The sequence below is a fragment of the Stegostoma tigrinum genome, chromosome 1 (genome assembly GCF_030684315.1).
Source record: "Stegostoma tigrinum isolate sSteTig4 chromosome 1, sSteTig4.hap1, whole genome shotgun sequence".
Taxonomy (NCBI): Eukaryota; Metazoa; Chordata; class Chondrichthyes; order Orectolobiformes; family Stegostomatidae; genus Stegostoma; species Stegostoma tigrinum.
The window spans coordinates 72,921,065-72,943,800 of NC_081354.1; the positions used below are offsets into that span (position 1 = coordinate 72,921,065).

The 22,736-nt window shown below is 43.0% G+C and overlaps 1 protein-coding gene across 5 annotated transcripts in view; it reads right to left on the reverse strand.

The window, feature by feature from the left end:
* Window positions 1-22,736, reverse strand: part of prkg2 (protein kinase cGMP-dependent 2) — a 126,550-nt gene that overhangs the window by 38,120 nt on the left and 65,694 nt on the right. For 4 of the 5 annotated variants that reach the window (XM_048535979.2, XM_048535971.2, XM_059646239.1 and 1 more), the window contains 3 exons: window positions 17,306-17,442; window positions 2,815-2,904; window positions 2,535-2,676 (listed from right to left, as the gene is read on the reverse strand). In XM_048535979.2, coding sequence (XP_048391936.1) covers window positions 2,535-2,676; window positions 2,815-2,904; window positions 17,306-17,442 — 369 coding nt within the window. The remainder of the gene's footprint in view (window positions 1-2,534; window positions 2,677-2,814; window positions 2,905-17,305; window positions 17,443-22,736) is intronic. The other variant, XM_059646243.1, reaches the window with a different exon arrangement.

Genomic DNA, 22,736 nt, shown 5'->3' on the forward strand with positions numbered 1-22,736 from the left:
AACCATCACCCTCTGCTTCCTACCTTTGAGCCAATTTTGAATCCAATTAGCTACCTCTCCCTGGATCCTATGTGACCTAACTTTCATGACTGGCCTGCTGTGCTGGGCCTTGTCAAAAGCTTTACTAAAGTCCATGCAGACAATATCCACTGTCCTACCCTTATTTATCCTCTTGGTTACCTCTTCAAAAAACTCTAAAATATTTGTCAGACATGACTTACCGTGCACAAATCTGTGCTGACCATCCCTAATCAGACTTTGACTATCCAAATGTTGGCTGATCCTGTCATTCAGTATGCTCTCCAATAAGATGCCTACCACTGATGTCATGGTCACTGGCCTGTAGTTCCCTGGCTTTTCTTTGCTACCTTTCTTGAACCATGGAACGTTATTAGCCACCTCCCAGTCTTCTGCAACTTCACCAGTGGCTAAAGATGGAGCACAAACATCTGCAAGGGTCTCTGTAATTTCTTCCCTAGCCTCCCACAATGTCTAAGGATGGATTTGATCAGGGGATTTATCCACCTTAATGTGATTTAAGGCTGCAAACACCTGCCCACTGATAATGTGTATGTTGTTCAAAACATCCCCACTTGTGTCTCTTATTTCCTTAGCATCCATGATTCTCTCCTCAGTAAACACTGAAGAGAAATATTTAAAAAAAATCTCCCCTATGGTTCCACACATAGATGGCCCTGCTGATCTTTAAGGGGACCTATTGTCTCCCTAGCCCTTTTTTACTTTTAATATTGCTATAGAACCTCTTGGGAATATCATTAACCTTATCTACCAGATCTAACTCTTGCCCTCTTTTTGCTCTTATTTCCCTCAGGTGTGCTCCTACACTTTTTATAGTCATCTAGGGATTCATTTGAGCCTGATAGCTTAAACCCAATGTATACCGTTTTCCTGACCAGAGCCATAGTATCTCTTGTCGGCCAGGGATCCTACCAGGTTTTCCCTTCACCCAAATGGTGACATCCTGTCCCTGGACTCTTGATAACATACTTTTAAAAGCCTCCCACTTGCCAGTCATTCCTTTTCTTTCAAACAGACTCACCTAATCGACTGATGCCAGATCCTGCTTAATGGGTCCAAAATTGGCCCTTCTCCAGTTTAGCACCTCAACTCATGGACCTGTCCTATCTTTTTCCGTAACTATGTTAAAGCTAAGAGAGTTGTGATTACTGGACACAAAGTGCTCCCTGACTGCCACTTCTGTCACTTGCCCAACTGCATTTCCTAAGAGGAAGTCCAGTGCTGCACTCTCCCGAATAGGGCCCTCGACATATCGATTTAGGAAACTTTTTGGATACATTTGAGAAATTCTACCCCATCCGGGCCTTTTACACTCCGGATGGTCCAGTCAATACAGGGAAATTAAAATCTCCACCAATACTACTCTATTATTCCTCCAGGTATCTGCAATGTCTCCACACATCTGCGCCTTTAGTACCCGCAGGCTTTTTGGGGGTCTATAATACAATTGCATCAGACTGCCCATCACCTTTTTGTTTCTAGATGCTAACCATATGGCCTCATTTGATGACCCCTTAAGAATATTCTCTGTAAGCACTGTTGTTATGTCCCCCCTTATCAAAAGGGCAACTCCCCCTCCTCACTTACTTGTATTTCTGTCATACCTGTAGTCTCTGTATCCTGAAACAATGAGCTGCCAGTCCTGCCTTTCTCTAAGCCGTGTTTCTGTTATAGCTATAATATCCCAGTCTCCCAGAGCCAATCTCTGCTCTGAGCTTGTCTGCCTTACCAGTCAGGTCTCATGCATTGAAATAAATGCACTTTAAACCAGAAGTCTTTTACCTCCCTTTACTGTGCCCCTGGCTATCATGAATAATAAACTGTTGTGACCTTAGCGAGGGATATAGTGGAGGTAAATAGTTTAGTTTAGGAAACTCAGTCAGCATGGATGAGTTGGGCTGAAGTGTCTCTTTCCATGCTATATTACACTATGACTCTATGACAGCATGAAAACCTTCAGCTTCAGTAGCAAATCCAAGGCCACAAGTTAAATCCTAAACTAAGTAGGACTTAGCAGAAAACAGAGAGTACCAAACCTTACATGAATATAAAAATGTGCAGAACCATTCATTTCGTTGTTACGGTGTACCATTGATCTAACAAAATCTCGACACAGGAGACAATTGTTAAGAAAGACCACTGAAGCTAGGGCTGGATATAAAATAGCATCATGTTAACTAACAAGAATGATTGTGCTGAACCTGACTTTACGTTGCAATGCTGCATTGACACATGCCTGAGAGACTGAAGGAAACTTTTCTTTAATATTTGTTTTTCAAGATCAGGATTACTTAAATAAATAATTTTATATTAAACAATTCAGCAGATGAATGAGCATCTTTCCTACAAATGACAAAATTTATTGAATTAAATTTCACAAGATGGAATGGAGGTATTAAAACTCATCAGCTCCACGTTTCTAGCCTGGTACCATGAAACTAACATGTGAAAGTGCATTTAATTCTTGAGAAATTAATATAATATTCGATATTTACCAGCTTTATGTATCCTTCACTATCTAGCATCAGATTTTCTGGCTTCAGATCCCTGTAGATGACTCCAATATGATGCAGGTAATCAAATGCTTCAGTCACACAAGAAGTACAAAATTTTGCCGTGAACCCATCAAAGCAACCTCTGTGGCAAAAGGAATACACTGAGGCATATTGTCAGTCAAACTTTTAGGATAAGATAGACATTTACTATAATAATTCAACAAAGCTTGTGTCAGCAAGATGAGTAAAATGTCTTTGCACAGATAACAGTTCCGCTCACCTATCTCTAAGGATGCTCCAAATCTCTCCTCCAAGACAAGCTTCCAACAGCATGTAAACATACTTGTTGTCTTTAAAACTGCGAAATAGTCTACAACATCAAAAAGGGAGAAATCATATGACTTGACAAAGCTCACTTAAGTTCTTCAGAAAGGTTTACAAGGTTGGGGATGGTGTTTGGTGGACAAGGGGGGTGAGTAGACAGAATTCAGAAGGAGCCTGCCAACAGCCATGATGTGTTGGGATTTCACAGTGGGAGGAATACCCACCTTCTGAAGCTGCCAGCCAATCTGCCTGACCAGCAGCACTAAGTCCAGTCATAGGTGCTGCCAGGATTCCAAGCAGTCCCAAGACTAAAATCTTCAGGGCTGAGATTCAGACTCAAACCAGGCAAGGAGACAACATTGAACGGGAAGGATTGGTGGCCTTAGCGAGGGCTGAAAGGTGAGCAGGGGAATAAGTTTTAAAGTCCATGTGGGGAGAAAAAGAAGCTTTATAGTGCACTGTGGTTTGTACATCTGAAATTGGCGAAGTTACCAAAGTTAATTGGAAACAGCTGCACCATATTGCAATGTTGCAATTTGGTTGATGCTTAACTGCCCTCTGGGCAACTAGGGATGAGTGATAAATGCTGGCCAAGCCAGAGCCACCATCATCCCATGAATGAATCAAAAATGAAATTGCTAGATTAGCATCTGAGATACATTTTATTCATTCATGGGGTTAGGACATTACTAGTTCGGCCAGTATTTATTGCCCATCCTTGGGGTCCCTCGAGTTGCCTTCTCAACAACTGCTATCAATTGCTGTCAATTGACCCATAATGCTGTTAGGGAGGGAATTCCAGAAATTTGACTGAGCTACAGTGAAGGAACGACGGTATATTTACAAGTCAGGATGGTGAATGGCTTGGAGAGAAACTTGCAAATAATGGTATTTCCATGTATTTGCTCCCTGTGTTCTTCATAATGGAAGGAATCATGCATTTGGAAGGTGCTATAAAGAATGCTCTGGTGAATTTCTTCTAGATGGTGTACTCACTGCTGCTAATGAGCATTGATATTGGAGGCAGTGAATGTTTGTGGATGTGGGGCCAATTAAGGGGGTTGCTTGATCGAGATGGTGTCAAATTGAGTTTTTTTTTGGAGCTGGGCTCATCCAGGCAAGCGTGGAGTATTCTATCACACTCCTGACTTATGCTTTGTGGACAGAGACTGGTCTTGAGGAGACAGGAGGTTAGTTACTAGTTGCAGTGTTCCTAGCCTCTGGCCTGCTCTTATAACCACTGCACTTACATGGCTAAGCCAATGGTAACCCCCAAGATATTGATAGCAGGGGATTTAGTGATGGTAATGTCATTTAATGTTGGGGAGGGGTGGTTAGATTGTTTCTTCTCTCTCTCTTATCTGGGTCTCTCATTTGGAGAAGAAGGATTGAGAAACAGCATTCTGATCAGCAAAATGATCATTCTCCAAGCCCTGTGGATGAAGACAACTAAACTACTTTTGCAGTCGTTCCCTCCATCCGCCACACCCATGTGTTTTTATGTGTTTGCTTGCATGTGTGTATAAAGCAGAACTTTATGAGTTTTTCTGATGAAGGGTCTAGGCCTGAAACGTCAGCTTTTGTGCTCCTAAGATGTCGCTTGGCCTGCTGTATTCATCCAGCCCCAGGCATTGTTATCTTGGATTTTCCAGCATCTGCAGTTCCCATTATCTCTTTATGAGTTGACCAGAGTTTTACCTAGTAGATTTACAATTGAAAGGTTCATATTTGTTTATTTGTAGTTGGAATCTATTTATTTGTAATAAATAGCCATTCTTGTTAAGTTCAGAAACTGGGCTATGTTTTCCATCCATGAAATATCATGTGATGCTAGCCAATGCTGATAAATGTCAGGGCAACTGGTGCCTGACTGTATACCACTGCGTCACTGCCTCTGGTAGGCCCATCCTGTTGGTGGGGCAGATGGTGGTGTCTGTACGGTGTTATGTCATAATTATGACTACACTAATTGCCATTGTCATTTCTAGTTCATGGGTCAATGGTGGCTGTTCCCACTTCTTTTCTGAGGCATAAATTCAATTTGATAGAGCTGAATAGTCAGTAGTGTGGATCTGGTGTTGGGAGGTGATAGCCTAGTGGTATTATTTCTGGGCTGTGAGTCTAGAAACCCAGATAATGCTCTGGGACCGAGGTTCGAATCCTACCACAGTAGATAGCGGAATTTGAATTCAATAATATTCTGGAATCAAGAATTTGATGATGACCATGAATCCATTGCTGATTGTGGAGAAAAAGCCCAATCTAGCTCATTAATGTCCTTTAGGGAAGGAAACTGCCATCCTTAACTGGTCTGGCCTACATGTGACTCCAGACCTACCGCAATGTTGTTGACATTAAACTGCCCTCTGGGAAATTAGGGATGGCAATGAATGCAGCCTATCCAGTGTCACCGTCATCCCATGACTGAATAAAGAAATAAAAATGAAGACCAAACCAGGTATGGAAGGGACAGGAGACTACTTTCCATAAAAGGGTGTAGTGAAACAAATGATCTCTTATGACAAATCGCTAAAATTATGATGTCACCTTGATTTTTAGGAGAACATTTAATTCTAGCTTTAAGAATTGATTTTACATGCAACTATATGGGATTCAAACCCATTCGTCCAAAGCATTAGCTTCTGCACCTAGACTTCCAGTTCAATCACATTAGCATAATTTACCACCTCCCTTTATCTAAAGACAAAGCTTTATTGTACTGGAGGTATGAGGTTTGCATATGCATAAACACGAATGAGGAGCAAAAACTAGAACATTGCTGATATTTCTTTATGCAAAGAATTAGATGTTGGCTACTTTTGAAAATATATATGCAGTACACAAATCTAGAGTGTCCTCTACGTATTCCACAGAAGTACACTTATTAACTAAAAGATAACATTATAGGAGAAACAATCCTTAAAGAATAAGCATTGTAAAGATAGCATTCAAGGTTATGAAATTCATTGCATTCATGATCAATTTGACTGCTACATTCAAATTTGTCATATCTCTCTGGATTGATTCATTTATGCATTCCATATTCAAGTTTTTAAAATTCATTTACGGGATGAGAGCATCACTGGCCAGGCAGCATTTATTGCCCATCCTTAATAGTCCAGAGGGCAGTTCAGAGTCAACCAGATGGCTGTGAATCTGGAGTCTCATACAGGCCAGACCAGGTAAGGATGGCAGTTTCCTTCTCGAACGGACATTAGTGAACCAGTTGGGGTTTATTTTCTCAACAATCGACAATGGCTTCATGGTGATTATTAGATTCTTATAGAATATCTCCCAGATATTTATTGAATTAAAACTGCACCATCTGCCATGGAGGGATTCGAACCCAGGCCCACAGAGCATTAATCCAGAGACCCAGAAACAGTCCAGTGATAACACCACTAGGCCATCGCCTCCCCTCTCGTATCCCAGTGAGTATTCACAATGTTTTTTTTAATTTAGATACTTCATTTAAGGCAAAATCACATTTTTCTTGTAGCTATCTCCATTTGAAGTTTTCCTAGACATGACACAAAGAGAACGCAATAATAAGAGTCACTCAAAAACCATTACTGAATCTACTTTTCAGTTTTTTTCCGCAAGAAGCTAAGTACATGCAGACAGACTGCCATCCCTTTCAAAGGGCAATTAAGGGACTCGGGCAACTCAACATGATTAATCTCTGTCCTCCTTAATACTGCACACCAGTATGCAAAATGCCACAGTGCTGTTTATGTCCTCAATATTCAAAGGAGCTGGTAATTGTTGCTGGTGCATTGATAGAGTATTGTAGCTACTAGTCAGTAAGTCTCTGGCTTAAGCGACCTTTTTTTGGGGGCTGCATTTTCCTCTGGTACAGTGGAGCAAGGCGGAAAATCGAATGCAGTGTCTAATGCTAATCATTATGATAATGCTATGGGAGCCCACTACATGCCCTCAGGTTGTGAATTCAGTCGAAAACTTGATCTTTGGATGCTTTAGTTTGACAGATACTGGTGACAGTACCAGAGAGAACTAAAAAAGGGGCCAGACCCGAAACATCAGCTTTCCTGCTCCTCTGATGCTGCTTGGCCTGCTGTATTCGTGCAGCTCCACACTGTGTTACCTCATTATCTTTGATTTGCCAGTTTACAGCAGCCAAAATGGAAATCCTGTTTTGACCTTGCTAGGAGTGTAACTACCTCTCTTCCTATTCACCACCCAATCCCCAGACCAGGGTTTCCAACAGCTCACACAGACCTTTCTTACAAATTTTGCATTCAATCTTTGGAGTGTAGCTGCCCCATATAACATTATCTTTTCTTGGTCTTTTCATTGCAGAAGTGCAGCAGTGCTCATCTCCTCTCACCAGGTGGGTTTGTAATATTTTTGGCTGACCACTGGATAAAACACTGAATAATAGTAAGGTCCAGCTCCCCTCCCCTACCCCATTCTCATTCTCTCTCATCACATTCTACACTCATTGCCCATGGTTAGAAGATCAAGGCTTATACCACGATGTCACTGGGAGCCAGAGTGAGGAGAGAGACTCCAGAAACTATCTCAACTCGTATGGGGATTAAACTTCTGCTATTGACTCCATTCTGGATTACACAAAATCCCTGAGTATATTAGAAAAAAGAACTCAAGTTATTTATTATGTTAATTTCTGAAAGGTAAATGTGTATAATTTATCTTCAATTGACACTAAATCTCAGATCTTCCTCTAGTGGTTAATATTAACAAATCAACTTCATACTTTTGACAATTGTCACTTCATTTTCAGTCCTGTCTGTCCAGATCATGCTCCATATTTAATTTTACGTTGAGCTCACCTTCTTCAGCTGCTAAAGGAAGGCACATCAGATCTTTCTGTTCTGACAAAGTCACTGAGCTGAATTTAATTTGGTTTAAGTCCAAGTTGCGCAAGATCTGTAGAGAGATTTCTGCCTTGAGGCCTAACAAGTTTCCTCACTGTATCTTACCAGACACTCTTTATTAACCAGGCACCCTATTGCATCCATCATCATATTACATGTCATTCAAAACAATCTGTTAGACATCCCTGAATTCACCAGCATTCCCTGCGCCTGCGCCATCTTTAATAATTCGGACAAACACCATCAAACGGGAGCAGCCCTACATGATTTCTGCCAGTTGCCTCAAACATGGCAGGTGGGGAAATTGATGTCCAGCTTCGCATGCAGGGTGCTGGAGGTACTGCTGGACAGGTTGCGACTTTCTCTTCCTCGGGACCACCACAGCCTGGTCTCAGGTTGCCACCTAGGTTGAAGCAGTGTTTGGCATTTGGAGGAATATATAGTACTGCAGGAAGAAAGTCAATGACCTGCTCCACTCCATCGTCTTAGGTCCCACCATCTTTTTTTCTGATATCCCGCACTTACTCTGTCTCTGCCACTACATCCACCTGCCAGTATGGACCATGCTGTACAACTGTAAAGCCGGTAACATCTTCCCTCATTCTTTGTGAGCCACCATGGCCCCTGACATACTAACAGTGAATACTATCTGCACGGCATACTCACTTGTTTCAGATATGCACCCATTTGCACCTATAGTAATAGATGTGCCAGCCATTTTCATCTCTTGTAGTATCTGCTTCTCTCTCAGTTAAGAGGAAAAGGCCCACAATAAGGCAGAAAGTGTTGGGACAGATGGTGTGTCATTCAGTTCCTCACCCTTTATAATGGACAAATCCTGACACTGACTGCCCTAAGGGAGCCCTGGCTTGGTATCAGAAACTGCTCCTCATATACTGCCCTGGTCATCCTGAACAAACACTGCTGCCCCTTGACTTGACAGAGGCCTGTTGACAGATATGACAAGCATGTTTCATTGTGTCTATGATAAACAGCAAGGCAAGACAGGAGCAATATGAGCCTGATTTCTCTGGCTGAGGGAACAGGTCATCTAGATGGGTGCAGAGAAATACAGTTTCTGAGTGCCAGTGTCCTTGCTGCAGTGTTACAATACTTCTTACTGGTGCAGCAATGAAGTGGCAAAATGCTCTTTCAGTGGATAGGAAGTGTGCCGTGGTGCCATGAAGGTTCTTAGATATTGGATGCCAATGTCTGTGGATGTGAGGTACATGTGGTCAATTCCCATGAAGTGTGCCCTGAGATATGTGTGCCCAGTGTCCAACAAAGAGATCATCCAGAGAAAGTGGCGAGCTTAAAACACCGGGTACCCTCTCTGATTTCCATGTTCAACTTTCGCAATGTCTGACTTGTTCAGCCCATTTGGTCCCTCTTCATTGGCAACTTGCTACTGCCCAGTGTGAAACTCACTAAGCTACTCATGAAAAACGTAAAAGATAGAGCAAGAGCTCTCAATGTCAAGATGCACTTGGCCAGGCTTTTCACGCAATTCTGCCACAAATCTTGTCATAACCCATACCACCGAGAGCCCTCTAAAATTCTGTCCACTGAGGCAAAAGCTTCAACTATTTGAAATATTAGCTCAAAGTCAAGATGACTCCAGCTGGAGCTCCTCCACTCGCCAGCTCCTTTTCCTTTCTCTTTCTGTTTTTCTAAAACCTCCTTGCAGCAGTTTTTCTTACGCACCCCCCCGCCCCCATTCCCCAATTTTTAACTTCTTAAACTATTGGAGGCAAGACAAAGGGGGTCAAGTCAAGGCCAAAATCCTGGAGCGGGGAGCAGAGCGAGCACGGGGCCAATCCCGGAGCGGGGAGCAGAGCGAGCGCGGGGCCAATCCCGGAGCGGGGAGCAGAGCGAGCGCGGGGCCAATCCCGGAGCGGGGAGCAGAGCGAGTGCAGGCTGACCAGGGGGTGAGTCATGGAGGTGAGTCCAGGACAGAGGGGAGGCCTCATGTTTTGAAGCCTGGCAGGAACGAATTCAGTATTAAAGGATTATAACTTGTGTCAAGACACTTTTTATTCTTATTTCAGGATTTTTAAACTCTGTCTTCCCATGATAGTTTATTTTTTTTCTACAATTCTGAGACAACACTTAAAATATCTGCACCAAGGTACCCTGTACCTGATATGGCTCCGACAGGCGATACTTTTCACTGCACTCATTCGAGTACATGTGACAGTAACAACTATTCTATTCTATTTTATATTTTACAAAATTAGACATTAAATTATTTGGACACATCCACAAAGATGGCCCTTTTGGAATTTCATGATTTCCTAGGTAAGATACTTTTCAGACCTCTTCGACCAATTTGGCCTTCCTGATTTTCTAACTTTATCCAGGTATACACTGGATAGTCTCATCTAACCACTTCAGTCACACAGTCAGATCAAATTCAGTCTGATCAATAGCTAATGAACTTTGGAACTAGATTTAAACTAAATATTGATTCATTTAAACTTATTGGAATTCAAGTCCCACCTAAAAGAACAAGATAGCAATCTTGACTAAAGCAAATAAGCCTTTATTTAGGATTTTATGTCCCCCTGGGAGATGGAAGTGCCATACCCTCAGAATTCCTATAGTATGGAAGCAGGCCATTTGGTCCATCAAATCTACACCAACCCTGCAAAGAGCATCCCACCCAGACCCTCTGCCCTACCCTATCTCTGTAACCTTGCACTTCCCATGGCTAATCCACCTAAGCCTGCACATTCCTGTACACTATGGGCAATTTAGCATGGCCAATCTACCTAACCTGCTCATCTTTGGACTGTAGGTAGAAACTGGAGCACTTGGAGGACATCTGTGAGGCATATGGAGAATGTGCAAACTCCATGCAGACAGTCGACTGAGAGTTGAATTGAACCCAGATCCCGAGCACTGTGGGACACTAGTGCTAAACCATTGACTCACCATGCCATCCTTACGCAGTACCTTCCTGCCTATTCTGGTATTTTATCAATAGCAAGGTAAGTAGTAGCTAGCCCAGATGGTCAATTAAAGGCTACCTAGGAGCATCTTCTCAACAGCACCAGAGCTATAATAGTGGCACTTCAGCATTTTGCTGCCTGGTAAAACGCACTGGCTTTCCTGCTGTCTCAGTTGGGTGTGCTTCATCCTGTTTATCCACCCTGTGGTCTATGGAGAAATTCCCCTGCCTTCACAAGAGATGCTCCCTGCTTATCAGGGCCGATCTGATTGAGTACACTGGTCACCAAATGTACTGATCTTTACTCAAAGCCTCCTCAATTGTCATGGTTCCAGAGTTGCCAACATATGGAAGCTGGCCATCATACATCAGAGAAGATGAAGCTCCAATGTAGACAATCAACTGCACGAACAGTGGAAAGTTCAGGTGAGGCTCCCAGGACCACTACAGGCAGGCATGCCCTTGATTCTCTGGCTGGTCAACAGGACCATCCCCTTTATGTGAAGACTCTGCCTTTAGTTTTAATGGTAAAATTTAAAATAGGATAAGTCTATTTAAGTAATAAATAATATCAAAGTTTAATAAGGGAAGATCAAAAGATGAAGAATTGACTAAAAATGTGAAACAGAAGTATTCACAGGTAGGACGGAAGAAATGATTAATGATTTTGATTTAATTGTTCATGAATATAAAACATTTCATATTAACAACAGTACAGCAATGAAGTCATCTCAACAATTAAACAGTATTTTTGCTGCAGTAGAAGTTTGTTTTTAATTAATTAAAGTCATTTCCAATAAATGGTTGATAACAATGGGTGCTGTCAGCCATCAGACTTACAGGAGCATATAAGAAGAGACATTTCCTGATTTCTGTTGCCGAATGCAAGTGAGAATTTCAGATACATTTTGCTGTAAACACTTTGGGGTGGCACGGTGGCTCAATGGTTAGCACTGCAACCTCACAGTGGCAGGGACCCAGGTTCAATTCCAGCCTCAGGCAACTGTCCGTGCAGAGTTTGCACATTCTCCCCATGTCTGCTTGAGTTTCCTCCCACGGTCCAAAGGTGTGCAGGCTCAGCGGGTTGACCATGCTAAATTGCCATAGTATTCAGGGGTGTGTGCATTATAGGGTGATGGGTCTGGGTGGGATGCTCCAAGGAGCAGTGTGGATTTGTTGGGCCAAAGGGCCTGTTCCCACACTGTAGGGAATGTAATCTAAACTTAATGTAAGTCATAATCAAAGATAGAAATTGCTGGAGAAACATAACAGGTCTGGCAGCATCTGTGAAAAGAAAATAGCAGTAACTTTTCAAGTCCAGTGACCATTGAAGGATCTCCAGCATCTGCAGTTCTTTGTTTTATTTTAATGTAAACACTGACCAGGAGAGATTTATAACAGGCTGCTAACTTATTGCCATATATTTTGCTTTATTGCACAGTCAAAATTACATGCACGCACCTTATAACTCAATCCTCTGGCCATCCAAAACATCATTAGGAGTGGCAAATAGTATTCTCCCAAGGTCTAATTTGTGCTGGTAGGTATTTTGGGAGATCAGTGGATCTTAGCAGCATGTGATGGAAGTATACAGAATGTGCAAATCATGCATCAGTAAAGTGTGTAATGCAAATTTGAAGTCAGCTCTGCAATTTTTTGTCCCTGCCACTCCATCTAATGCCTTCTCTTAAACATGCACAGTTCAAAATGCATTAGCAACAGGGAGCACCCATGCTTAAAAAGGGTTCATCAACCACTCAGATTAGCTGCCAATGTTGAATCTGAGTTTGATGAACTACTTGGGGGTTTTCATAAAAATGTAAGACCATAAGATATAGGAGCAGAATTAGGCCATTCAACCCATCGAAACTACTCCAGCATTCAATCTTGGCTGATATGCTTCTGAACCCCATTCTTCTGCCTTCTTCCTGTAACCTTTGATCCCCTGACTAATCAAGAGCCTATCTATTCAAAAAAACAAAAGAACTGCAGATGCTGAAAATCAGAAACAAAAAAAATTAACTCTGATTTCTCTCCACAGATGCTGCCAGACCTGCTGAGTTTTTCAGCAATCTTTGTTTTTGTTTAAGAACTGACATACTCCTGTCTTAGCTACACTCAACAACTTGGCCTCCACAGCCTTCTGTGGCAGTGAATTCCACAGGTCAATCACCCTCAGGCTGAAGAAATTCCTTGTCACCTGAATTCTAAAAGGTTGGCTCTTCACACTGAGCCTTTAGCCTCGAGTCCTAGTCTCTCTTACAAGTGGAAACATTTCCCATGCCTTCTCTATGCAAGCCTCTCAGTATTCAGAAAGTTTCAATCAGATCCCCCTCATCCTTCTAAAACGCACTGAGTACAAATCCAGGGTCTCCAAATGCTCCCCACATGACAAGCCACTTATCCAGGGATCATACTTGTACACCTCTTCTGGACCTGTTCCAATGCCAGCTCACTTTCCCTAAGATCCAAGGTCCAAAATTGTTCACAGCATTCCAAATGAAGTCAGATCAGAGCCTTATACAGTCTCATCAGTATATCTCTGCTGTTACATTCTAGCCCTCTTGCAAGGAAAGATGACATTCATTAGCCTTCCTAACTTTGAAGGGTCTAGGCCCGAAACGTCAGCTTTTGTGCTCCTGAGATGCTGCTTGGCCTGCTGTGTTCATCCAGCCTCACATTTTATTATCTTGGAATCTCCAGCATCTGCAGTTCCCATTATCTCTGATACCAACTGAGCCTGTTAACTTTGTGCTTCAGATTTCCAAAGTCTTTTCCCATTTAGAAAATAGTCTACACCTTATTCTTCTCACCAAAGTGCATGACTTCACACTTTCCCACCTTATATTCTATCTGCCACTTTTTTGCCTACTCTCCCAGACAGTCCCAGTCCTTCTGCAGCCTCCTCATTTCCTAAATACTACCTGTTCCCCCACCTGTCTTTGTGTCATCTGCAAGTGTAGCAACAATGCCCTCAGTTCCCTTATACAGATCATTAATGTATGATATGAATAGTTGTGGTCCCAACGCTGACCCCTGTGGATGTCCACAAGTCACTGGCTACCATCTAGAAAAAGACTCCTTTATCCCATTCTTTTCCTTTTTCCAGTCAGCCAATCCTCTATCCAAGCTAGTACCTTTCCCCTAGACCCATGGGCTCTTATCTTATTTAGTAGGCTGCTGTGTGGCACCTTGTCAAAAGCCTTCTGGAAATCTAAATAGATCACATCCACTGGTTCTCCTTTGACGAACTTGCTCGTTACCTCCTCAAACAAATCTAACAGATTTTGCAGGGATGACCACCACCAGATGAAGCTGTGATGACGCAGCCCTTTTTTATCATGCACTTCCAAGTACTCCACAATCTCATCCTTAATAATGGACCCTAAAATCTCCCCAACAATTGAGGTCAAGCTAACTGGCCTGTTGTTTCCTATCTTCTGCTGTCCTCCCTTCTTAAATAGGGGTGTTATATTAGTCATTTTCCAGTCCTCTGGGACCTTCGTTGATGTCAGTGATTTCTGAAAGACAACCACCAATGCCTCCACAAGCTCCTTAGCTATTTTCTTCAGAGCCCTGGGATGCAGGCCATCTAGTCCAGTTTATTTGTCCAGTTTCAAGCATATTAACTTTCCCAGCATCTTCTCCTTCATAACGCCCACTACACTCATATCTGCCCCCTGACTCTCTTGAAGTTCTGGTATGCAACTGGTGTCTTCCACTGTGAAAACTGATATAAGGTAACTATTCAGTTCCACCGCCAATTCTTTGCTCCCCATTTCTTCTTCTCCAGCCTCATTTTCCAGGGCTCCAATGTCCACTCTTGCCTCTCTCTTAGATAACTTTTGGATCTCTAAAAAATCTCTTGCAGTCTTTTTTAATATTACTGGCTAGTGAATCTCATACTTTATCTTCTCCATCTGTATTGCTATTTTAGTTATCCTCAGCTGGTTTTTAAAGGCTTCCTTAACTTCCGACTAATCTTCATCAACTTTTCCAGAGTGATTTAAAGTTGTTGAAGTCAAAGTGATGCTCCATGTGGAGACGGCTTTGATTTTCACATCAAGGATTCTGGTCAGATGATGTAGCCTGAGTTACTGTTACAGCCATTTCCATTCCTCTTGGCCTGAGGCATAAAAGAAATGGAGCACAGAAGAGGAACATGGAGGAGGGGAGAATGTTTCTCAATGGGAACCTTACTCGCCCATGTTCTTCAAGGACTAGTTCCCTGATAAATGCCAGCCAGGAGTAGTGCGTGAATTAACTTGTTTTGCTAAGTAAGGGTGGAGGGTTAAGATAGGTTAGTTCAGTTGGCTGTACAGCTGATTTGCAACACAGGGTGACATCAACAGTATGGGTTCCATTTCTGGGCTTGTTAAGATTGCCCCCCTTTGTTAACCTAACTCTTCTTCTGAGGAGTGGTGACACGGGGGTTAAACTCACCCTCACTTGTCTCTCTCTCTCTGTCCTCTGGGACTCTGGTAATATTTGGCTAATGAGTTTTTATTGGAAATCTGCCACCCTGTGTAGGCAGATGTGCAACCTCAAAGTATGGTAAGGTTGGAACTATCAGTAACTTTGGAGATGACCATCTCTGAATTTCCTCGTAGTGAGATCTTCGAAGCTGGAACAGGCAATACCCTGTAGTGTCCACTGGGGAGAATGCAAATGGATTTACAAGGCTTCCTCAAGCTGTCTGGGAGTGAAGAGCTCAGCCTCAAACCGTATAACGTCAGACTGGACAAGTTGGCTGACAGGGACCTGCAAGGACATGGGTGGAATGGCATTGCTGGGAGAACAAACACTGTCATCGTGAGAGAGCACAGGAACCTTGTGCTCCAAGACACCACTATCACTACCATGGGCGCTCACCAATCCAAGTGGATAGACAGAGGGCTGGGCTGAGACCTGCTCAGCACTGATACCCACACCTGTGATGGCAGCAGTCTGACCCTAGGCGACACCAAACTGAGGCTTCATAATTTCATTCGGAGGTTTCAGAGCGGAGCTCAGATCTTCACTGGAACTTTACAACCCACCTGCCACAAAACAGGGAAGCAGGCAGTGCAGTTGCAGGGGAGGGTTAAATATACCCGGGTGGCCTGGTAGAGGGGTGGTCATAATGTACATATTATGCATGTACCTAACCACTCCTTCTGGCATTTTCCATGCAGAGAAAGAGATATTAAATGGCGCACATATCTTTAGACCAATGGAAGCTGTTAAGTGGCCAGTTAATGGTCAATTAAGGCCCTCCTGTGGCTATTGTTCAAATTTTATCAGCAGTGGGGGCATACGGAAAGGCTTCCAGGTAAATCCTGATGGGCTTACCCAGGGTTTAGAGGACCATGTCTTTGGATATCATGTGCCCAATGGGGTTCTCTGCATTATCGTATGTCACTACCCATCCCTTTCATGGTCATTTCCCCACACTCCTGATCTTGGCACTGTCCCCTCAGTTCCCTACTGGGTTTGCCAGCACAAATCTTGAAATCTGTCTCTAGTGATGTTTATCCTTAGGGATGGCCTGCAGTCCCAGCAGCGGCTGCTCATTCCAGTGGCAGTGCTTGGACCAGAGAGTTGTCAACCATTTGCATTACCAGCAGTTCTGGGAAGTGGGACTTGTTCTCGGATGGGGACAGAATTCCTACCATGAGTCGTGTAATGGCCTGATGTCTTTGAAGCTATCTTGTTGCTTTGGGACATGCAGAGGTGGGCTTGTTTAAGCCAGGGAATGTAGCCACTGCATCTGCATAACATTCCTGCCATTGCATGGCTGCAGCTTATGGTGCAATGAAAACAGAGACATGAAGCACTACCGTCATTCTTATGTCCACAAGTGACTATATGTGGGTAAAGAGCCTCGTTTCTCTCATCTACCTCCTGCACCAAGGCCTGCGGTATTGCATCAAAGACCTTTGGATCAAGAACAGTGCCATGTTGCTATACTTGCACTTTGCTACTGCTCAGATTCTTCCCTCAGTTTCTTCAGCATCTGTCAAGGGTCAATGCTTTTTGGGCCCTATTCACTTTTAATCCTCCAACATCATGAAATTACTCCCTTAATGCTGCTATAATTGTACTGTCTATTCCTCTTTTCTGTTCTCCAATTTGATCAACCACTGAACTGTTTTAGAAAAACAAGGCCCACAAAGGAAATAATTAATTTACGCACAAGTGAAGAAACAAAAGGACAGTTTTTGGTTGCGAACTATAAGTTGTTGTTTCTTGTCATTCCTACCAAGAAACACAAGTGACTCTGCTGACATTATTTTAAATTACCTGTCAAAATTAAAACAGCATTTCTGTTCGAAATGTAATAAAAAGATTCTTGATACCATCTTTCAATCAAATTAATAAGCTGGAAAGCAACTACTGCCTTGGGATGTCAGCATGTTATTGAAATATACTTTTTAACTAAATGTTAATAGTGAATCCAGCAGAGGAGAGATAGACTCAACATCTGGTCCTGACAGATTTGTGCAGAAATAAGGAAATAGCTGTCAATTACTATTCAAACAACATGATAAAAAAGGAAAAATATCCTAAGAAATGCGATGCAAATTCAAACATAACTGTCAGTTCAACAACAGGATTGCTGAATCTTCCTGTAACAATCTTCCAGAAAAAGTACCTACCTCACAATAAATGGAGAGCAAGCCTCTTCTAGAATTTTCTTCTCTGAATGTATGTGCTCCTGTTGTCTTGTGTCAACAATGTGCTTTTTCTTAATGCATTTCACAGCAAAGGTCACATCTTCATTCTTCATTTTTACCTGTAAAGAAAGACAGCTAATAAATAAAACATTTACTTTACAAGGCAAAGAAGTATTCATCAGGTATACTAGTCGGGTTCTTTAAACAGAAGGAGATGCACTCTGTTACACTATTGATGTTGCAACGATGATGAAAGTTTATGCTGAGCTGTGTTTTTGTCACTCTTTGATAAAAATTATTTTAAATCCTATGATTTTCAACAATACTAATGAAAGCTCAAGCATAAAGTATGCTTAATGAGTTTCAAACAAAGGGTAAAGCAAATATATGACAAATGAATAGGAAAGATGCAATGGAAAGTGTTGATTACCCAATAATGAAGTTTAGGGCCATCAGCTCAGTTCTCATGGTGTTTACAAGTTTCACTGTAAGTACCTTCTCAGGTTTCCAGGTAATTTGTGCTTTGTCATCTTTGTGGGAGTTGACCTGGACTGCCTCGTAATTTGCGCATTTCATCTTCGACCTCTCCAAATTTCAAACAAGCAAACGTTTTGTGAGATAAGGCCAGATCCTCCAAATCGTTTTGTTAATTTTACAGCAAAATGAACAAAGTGAACTATCATTCAGACTGGGCTCACTTAAGTCGTTCCATAAGAATTTAAAAGTTGATCAACATTTTTGTGATGATTTTTTAAGGCTTTAATAATTGATTTATACACTGTGATCAATGTATAACCCTAACCTTTTGCATAACAATTAAATTAAAGAAATTGTCACATGCTTACACCTGAGAAGTTACCTTACTTATTTTAAGGGAAAGAAGCAATTTTCCTATGGAGTGAGAAAGGACACTGGGGGCCTGGTAAAATGGCATGGACTGCTGTAGGACTGACCTTCCAATAACTTCCTACTGTTGACCAATTTTACAAGATCCAGGCAAAGGGGCAGATCGTAGGTGTGCAAGTAGTTAAGGTTAGAGAGATAGCCTTTAAGATCATAGAGACAGCCAATTATCAAATCTTTTTGTACCTTTCTGATCTTACCAGCGGCACACAGGATGCACAGAGAATGAATCTCACCTACTCAAGGTGAGATCTGAATGTCAGCTAAGTGGTGAAGGGAAGTGGTAGTGATATCATGAAGCTCTGCAAAGCTGAGCTGCTAAGAAGAGAAGCTGTCAAGTTTCGAGGTACTGCAGAAGCTGGCAGCAAATTGAGCTACCTAGGAGCAGAAGTAAGCCATCCAGTTCATCAAGCCTGCTCTGACATTTAATGCGATCATGGCAGAATTAATAATCCTTAGCTGCACTTCCATATCTTTTCCCCATAACCCTTGGTATCGTTATTGATTAAAAATTCGTCTATCTCAGTCTTTAATATACTTAATGGCCAGCATCTACAGCCCTTTGTGGTAAAGAATTCTACAGATTTACTACCCTCAGAGAAAAAAATTCCTCATCACTTCTGTCTCAAATGTGTTAGCCCTCATTCTGAGATTTTGCCCTCTAGTGCAAGCTCTCACTCAAGGGGAAGCAACCTTACCACATCTACACTGTCAAATGCAGCAAGAATCTTGTGTGTTTCAATAAGGTTAATTTGACAAACACTTTTGCACTCCAATGTTTCAAAATTATTTTCAATCCAGTTCTTGTCGCCCTATTATAGGAAAGATGTGGATGCTTTGGAGAGGGTTCAGAGGAGGTTTACCAGGATGCTGCCTGGACTGGAGGGCTTATCTTATGAAGAGAGGTTGACTGAGCTCGGTCTCTTTTCATTGGAGAAAAGGAGAAGGAGAGGGGACCTAATTGAGGTATACAAGATAATGAGAGGCATAGATAGAGTTGATAGCCAGAGACTATTTCCCAGGGCAGAAATGGCTAGCACGAGGGGTCATAGTTTTAAGCTGGTTGGAGGAAAGTATAGAGGGGATGTCAGAGGCGGGTTCTTTACACAGAGAGTTGTGAGAGCATGGAATGCGTTGCCAGCAGCAGTTGTGGAAGCAAGTTCATTGGGGTCATTTAAGAGACTGCTGGACATGCATATGGTCACAGAAATTTGAGGGTGCATACATGAGGATCAATGGTTGGCACAACATTGTGGGCTGAAGGGCCTGTTCTGTGCTGTACTGTTCTATGTTCTATGTTAACTTTCATTCTTATATATTCCAACTTCATAGGCCCAATCTACTCAACCTCTCCTAGTAAGATAGTCCCTCTACATGTGTGACTTCTCTGAACTGTCTCCAATCCAGTACATCTTTCCTTGCATAAGGGAACCAAATTATTCATAGTATTCCAGCTGTGGTCTGACTATTTCCATGTATAGTTTTAGCAAAACCTCACTACTTTTATACCCCATTCCCTTTGAAATAGAGGCCATCATTTCATTTGCCTTCCTATTACCCACAGAACTTGGATGCTGGCTTTTTGTGATTCATGGATGGGGATTCCCAAATCCGTCTATTCCATGGCTTTCTGCAGACTTCCTCAATTTCAATAATATTTCAGCCCCTCTCATCTTCCTTCCAAAGTGCATAATCTTACAGTTTCCCACATTATTGAAAAATCGACAATGTATTTTCTCCCCACTTACTTGACCGGACCATTTCTCTCTGCAGACTCTTTATGTCATTCTCATCATTTGCATTCCCACCTTTTATATCATCCGCAAACCTGGTTATACTTGATGAAATGCTAACGAAGGTGTCTCTCAGATCCATAGCAGCCACTGGAGGCTGAGCAATAGTATTGAGAAACTGATCATAGTGGCAATCTCTTCTGGTTGTCAGGTTAATGCATTTGGTAGATGAGTGGCATAGAGATGGGATGCAGCCACATAGAGTATCCATGCCATTGTCAGGAGAGTTACAGAAGGGTAAGGAAGCCATTGGGCATGGATGAGAAAGGCACATGGAGGCAAGATGGCAGTGTCATGTTCATAGCAGGCACTATCCAGTGAAAAGGATACAGTATCAGTGACTCATAGGCATGTTCCAGGACCATGTTCAGAATAAAGACCATGTGTTTTGATGCTGGTGAAGATTGTAGATGCACACTTAGAAAATGTCAAAGTAACCCGGAGCTGTCAGCATGGTTTTGTGAAAGGGAGGTCATGTTTTAACAAATTTATTGGAATTCTTTGAAGGAGTGACACATTCAGTAGTTCGGGGTGAGCCTGTAAATATACTATACTATGATTTCCAGAAGGTATTCGATAACGTGCCACGCCAAAGAATATTGCAAAAAATAAAAGCACGTGGTATAAGGCAATATGCTGGAACGGATAGAAGATTGGCTGGCTAGTAAAATGAATAGCCAGAAAACAGAACATAAATGGGTCTTTCAAGATAATAAAATGTGAGGCTGGATGAACACAGCAGGCCAAGCAGCATCTCAGGAGCACAAAAGCTGACGTTTCGGGCCTAGACCCTTCATCAGAGAGGGGAATGTGGAGAGGAACTGGAATAAATAGGGAGAGAGGGGGAGGCGGACCGAAGATGGAGAGTAAAGAAGATAGGTGGAGAGAGTATAGGTAGGGAGGGGATAGGTCAGTCCAGGGAAGACGGACAGGGCAAGGAGGTGGGATGAGCTTAGTAGGTAAATGGGGGTGCGGCTTGGGGTGGGAGGAAGGGATGGGTGAGAGGAAGAACCGGTTAGGGAGGCAGAGACAGGTTGGACTGGTTTTGGGATGCAGTGGGTGGGGGGGAAGAGCTGGGCTGGTTGTGTGGTGCAGTGGGGGGAGGGGACGAACTGGGCTGGTTTAGGGATGCAGTTGGGGAAGGGGAGATTTTGAAACTGGTGAAGTCCACATTGATACCATTAGGCTGCAGGGTTCCCAGGCGGAATATGAGTTGCTGTTCCTGCAACCTTCGGGTGGCATCATTGTGGCCCACCACCCACCACCCAAGACATTTTTCCATCCCCACCCCTGTCTGCTTTCCGGAGAGACCACTCTCTCTGTGACTCCCATGTTCACTCCACACTGCCCTCCAACCCCACCACACCCAGCACCTTCCCCTGCAACCGCAGGAAATGCTACACTTGCCCCCACACCTCCTCCCTCACCCCTATCCCAAGCCCCAAGATGACATTCCACATTAAGCAGAGGTTCACCTGCACATCTGCCAATGTGGTATACTGCATCCACTGTACCCGGTGTGGCTTCCTCTACATTGGGGAAACCAAGCGGAGGCTTGGGGACCGCTTTGCAGAACACCTCCGCTCAGTTCGCAATAAACAACTGCACCTCCCAGTCGCAAACCATTTCCACTCCCCCTCCTATTCTTTAGATGACATGTCCATCATGGGCCTCCTGCAGTGCCACAATGATACCACCCGAAGGTTGCAGGAACAGCAACTCATATTCCGCCTGGGAACCCTGCAGCCTAATGGTATCAATGTGGACTTCACTAGTTTCAAAATCTCCCCTTCCCCAACTGCATCCCTAAACCAGCCCAGTTCGTCCCCTCCCCCCACTGCACCACACAACCAGCCCAGCTCTTCCCCCCGACCCACTGCATCCCAAAACCAGTCCAACCCGTCTCTGCCTCCCTAACCGGTTCTTCCTCTCGCCCATCCCTTCCTCCCACCCCAAGCCGCACCCCCATCTACCTACTAAGCTCATCCCACCTCCTTGACCTGTCTGTCTTCCCTCGACTGACCTATCCCCTCCCTACCTCCCCACCTATACTCTCCTCTCCACCTATCTTCTTTACTCTCCATCTTCGGTCCGCCTCCCCCTCTCTCCCTATTTATTCCAGTTCCCTCTCCCCATCCCCCTCTCTGATGAAGGGTCTAGGCCCGAAACGTCAGCTTTTGTGCTCCTGAGATGCTGCTTGGCCTGATGTGTTCATCCAGCCTCACATTTTATTATCTTGGAATTCTCCAGCATCTGCAGTTCCCATTATCTCTGATAAATGAGTCTTTGTCTGATTGGTTATACGTAATGAGAGGAGTCTCACAGGTGACTGTATTGGTGCCTTAACATTTTATAATTTACAACAATAACTAAAGTAAGGGGAACAAAGGCATTGCAGCGACATTTGCAGACAACACAAAGATAGGGGGGAAAGTATGTTGTGAAGAAGACAGAAGGAACTTGCAGATGGACAGAGATAGGTTAAGTGAGTAGGCAAAAATCTGGTAAGTGGAGTATAACATGAAAAAAAAGTGAAGTTGTTTCTTTTGGAAAGCAGAATAAGAAAGCAGAATATTAATTAAATGGAGAACAGCTGCAGAATTCTGATTATAGATGAGTTATTGTGCATGAATCACAATAAGTTATCATGAAGGGACAGCACATAATCAAGAAGGTAATGAGTTGCTTGTTCCTTAGTATGAGAGGAATTGGACACA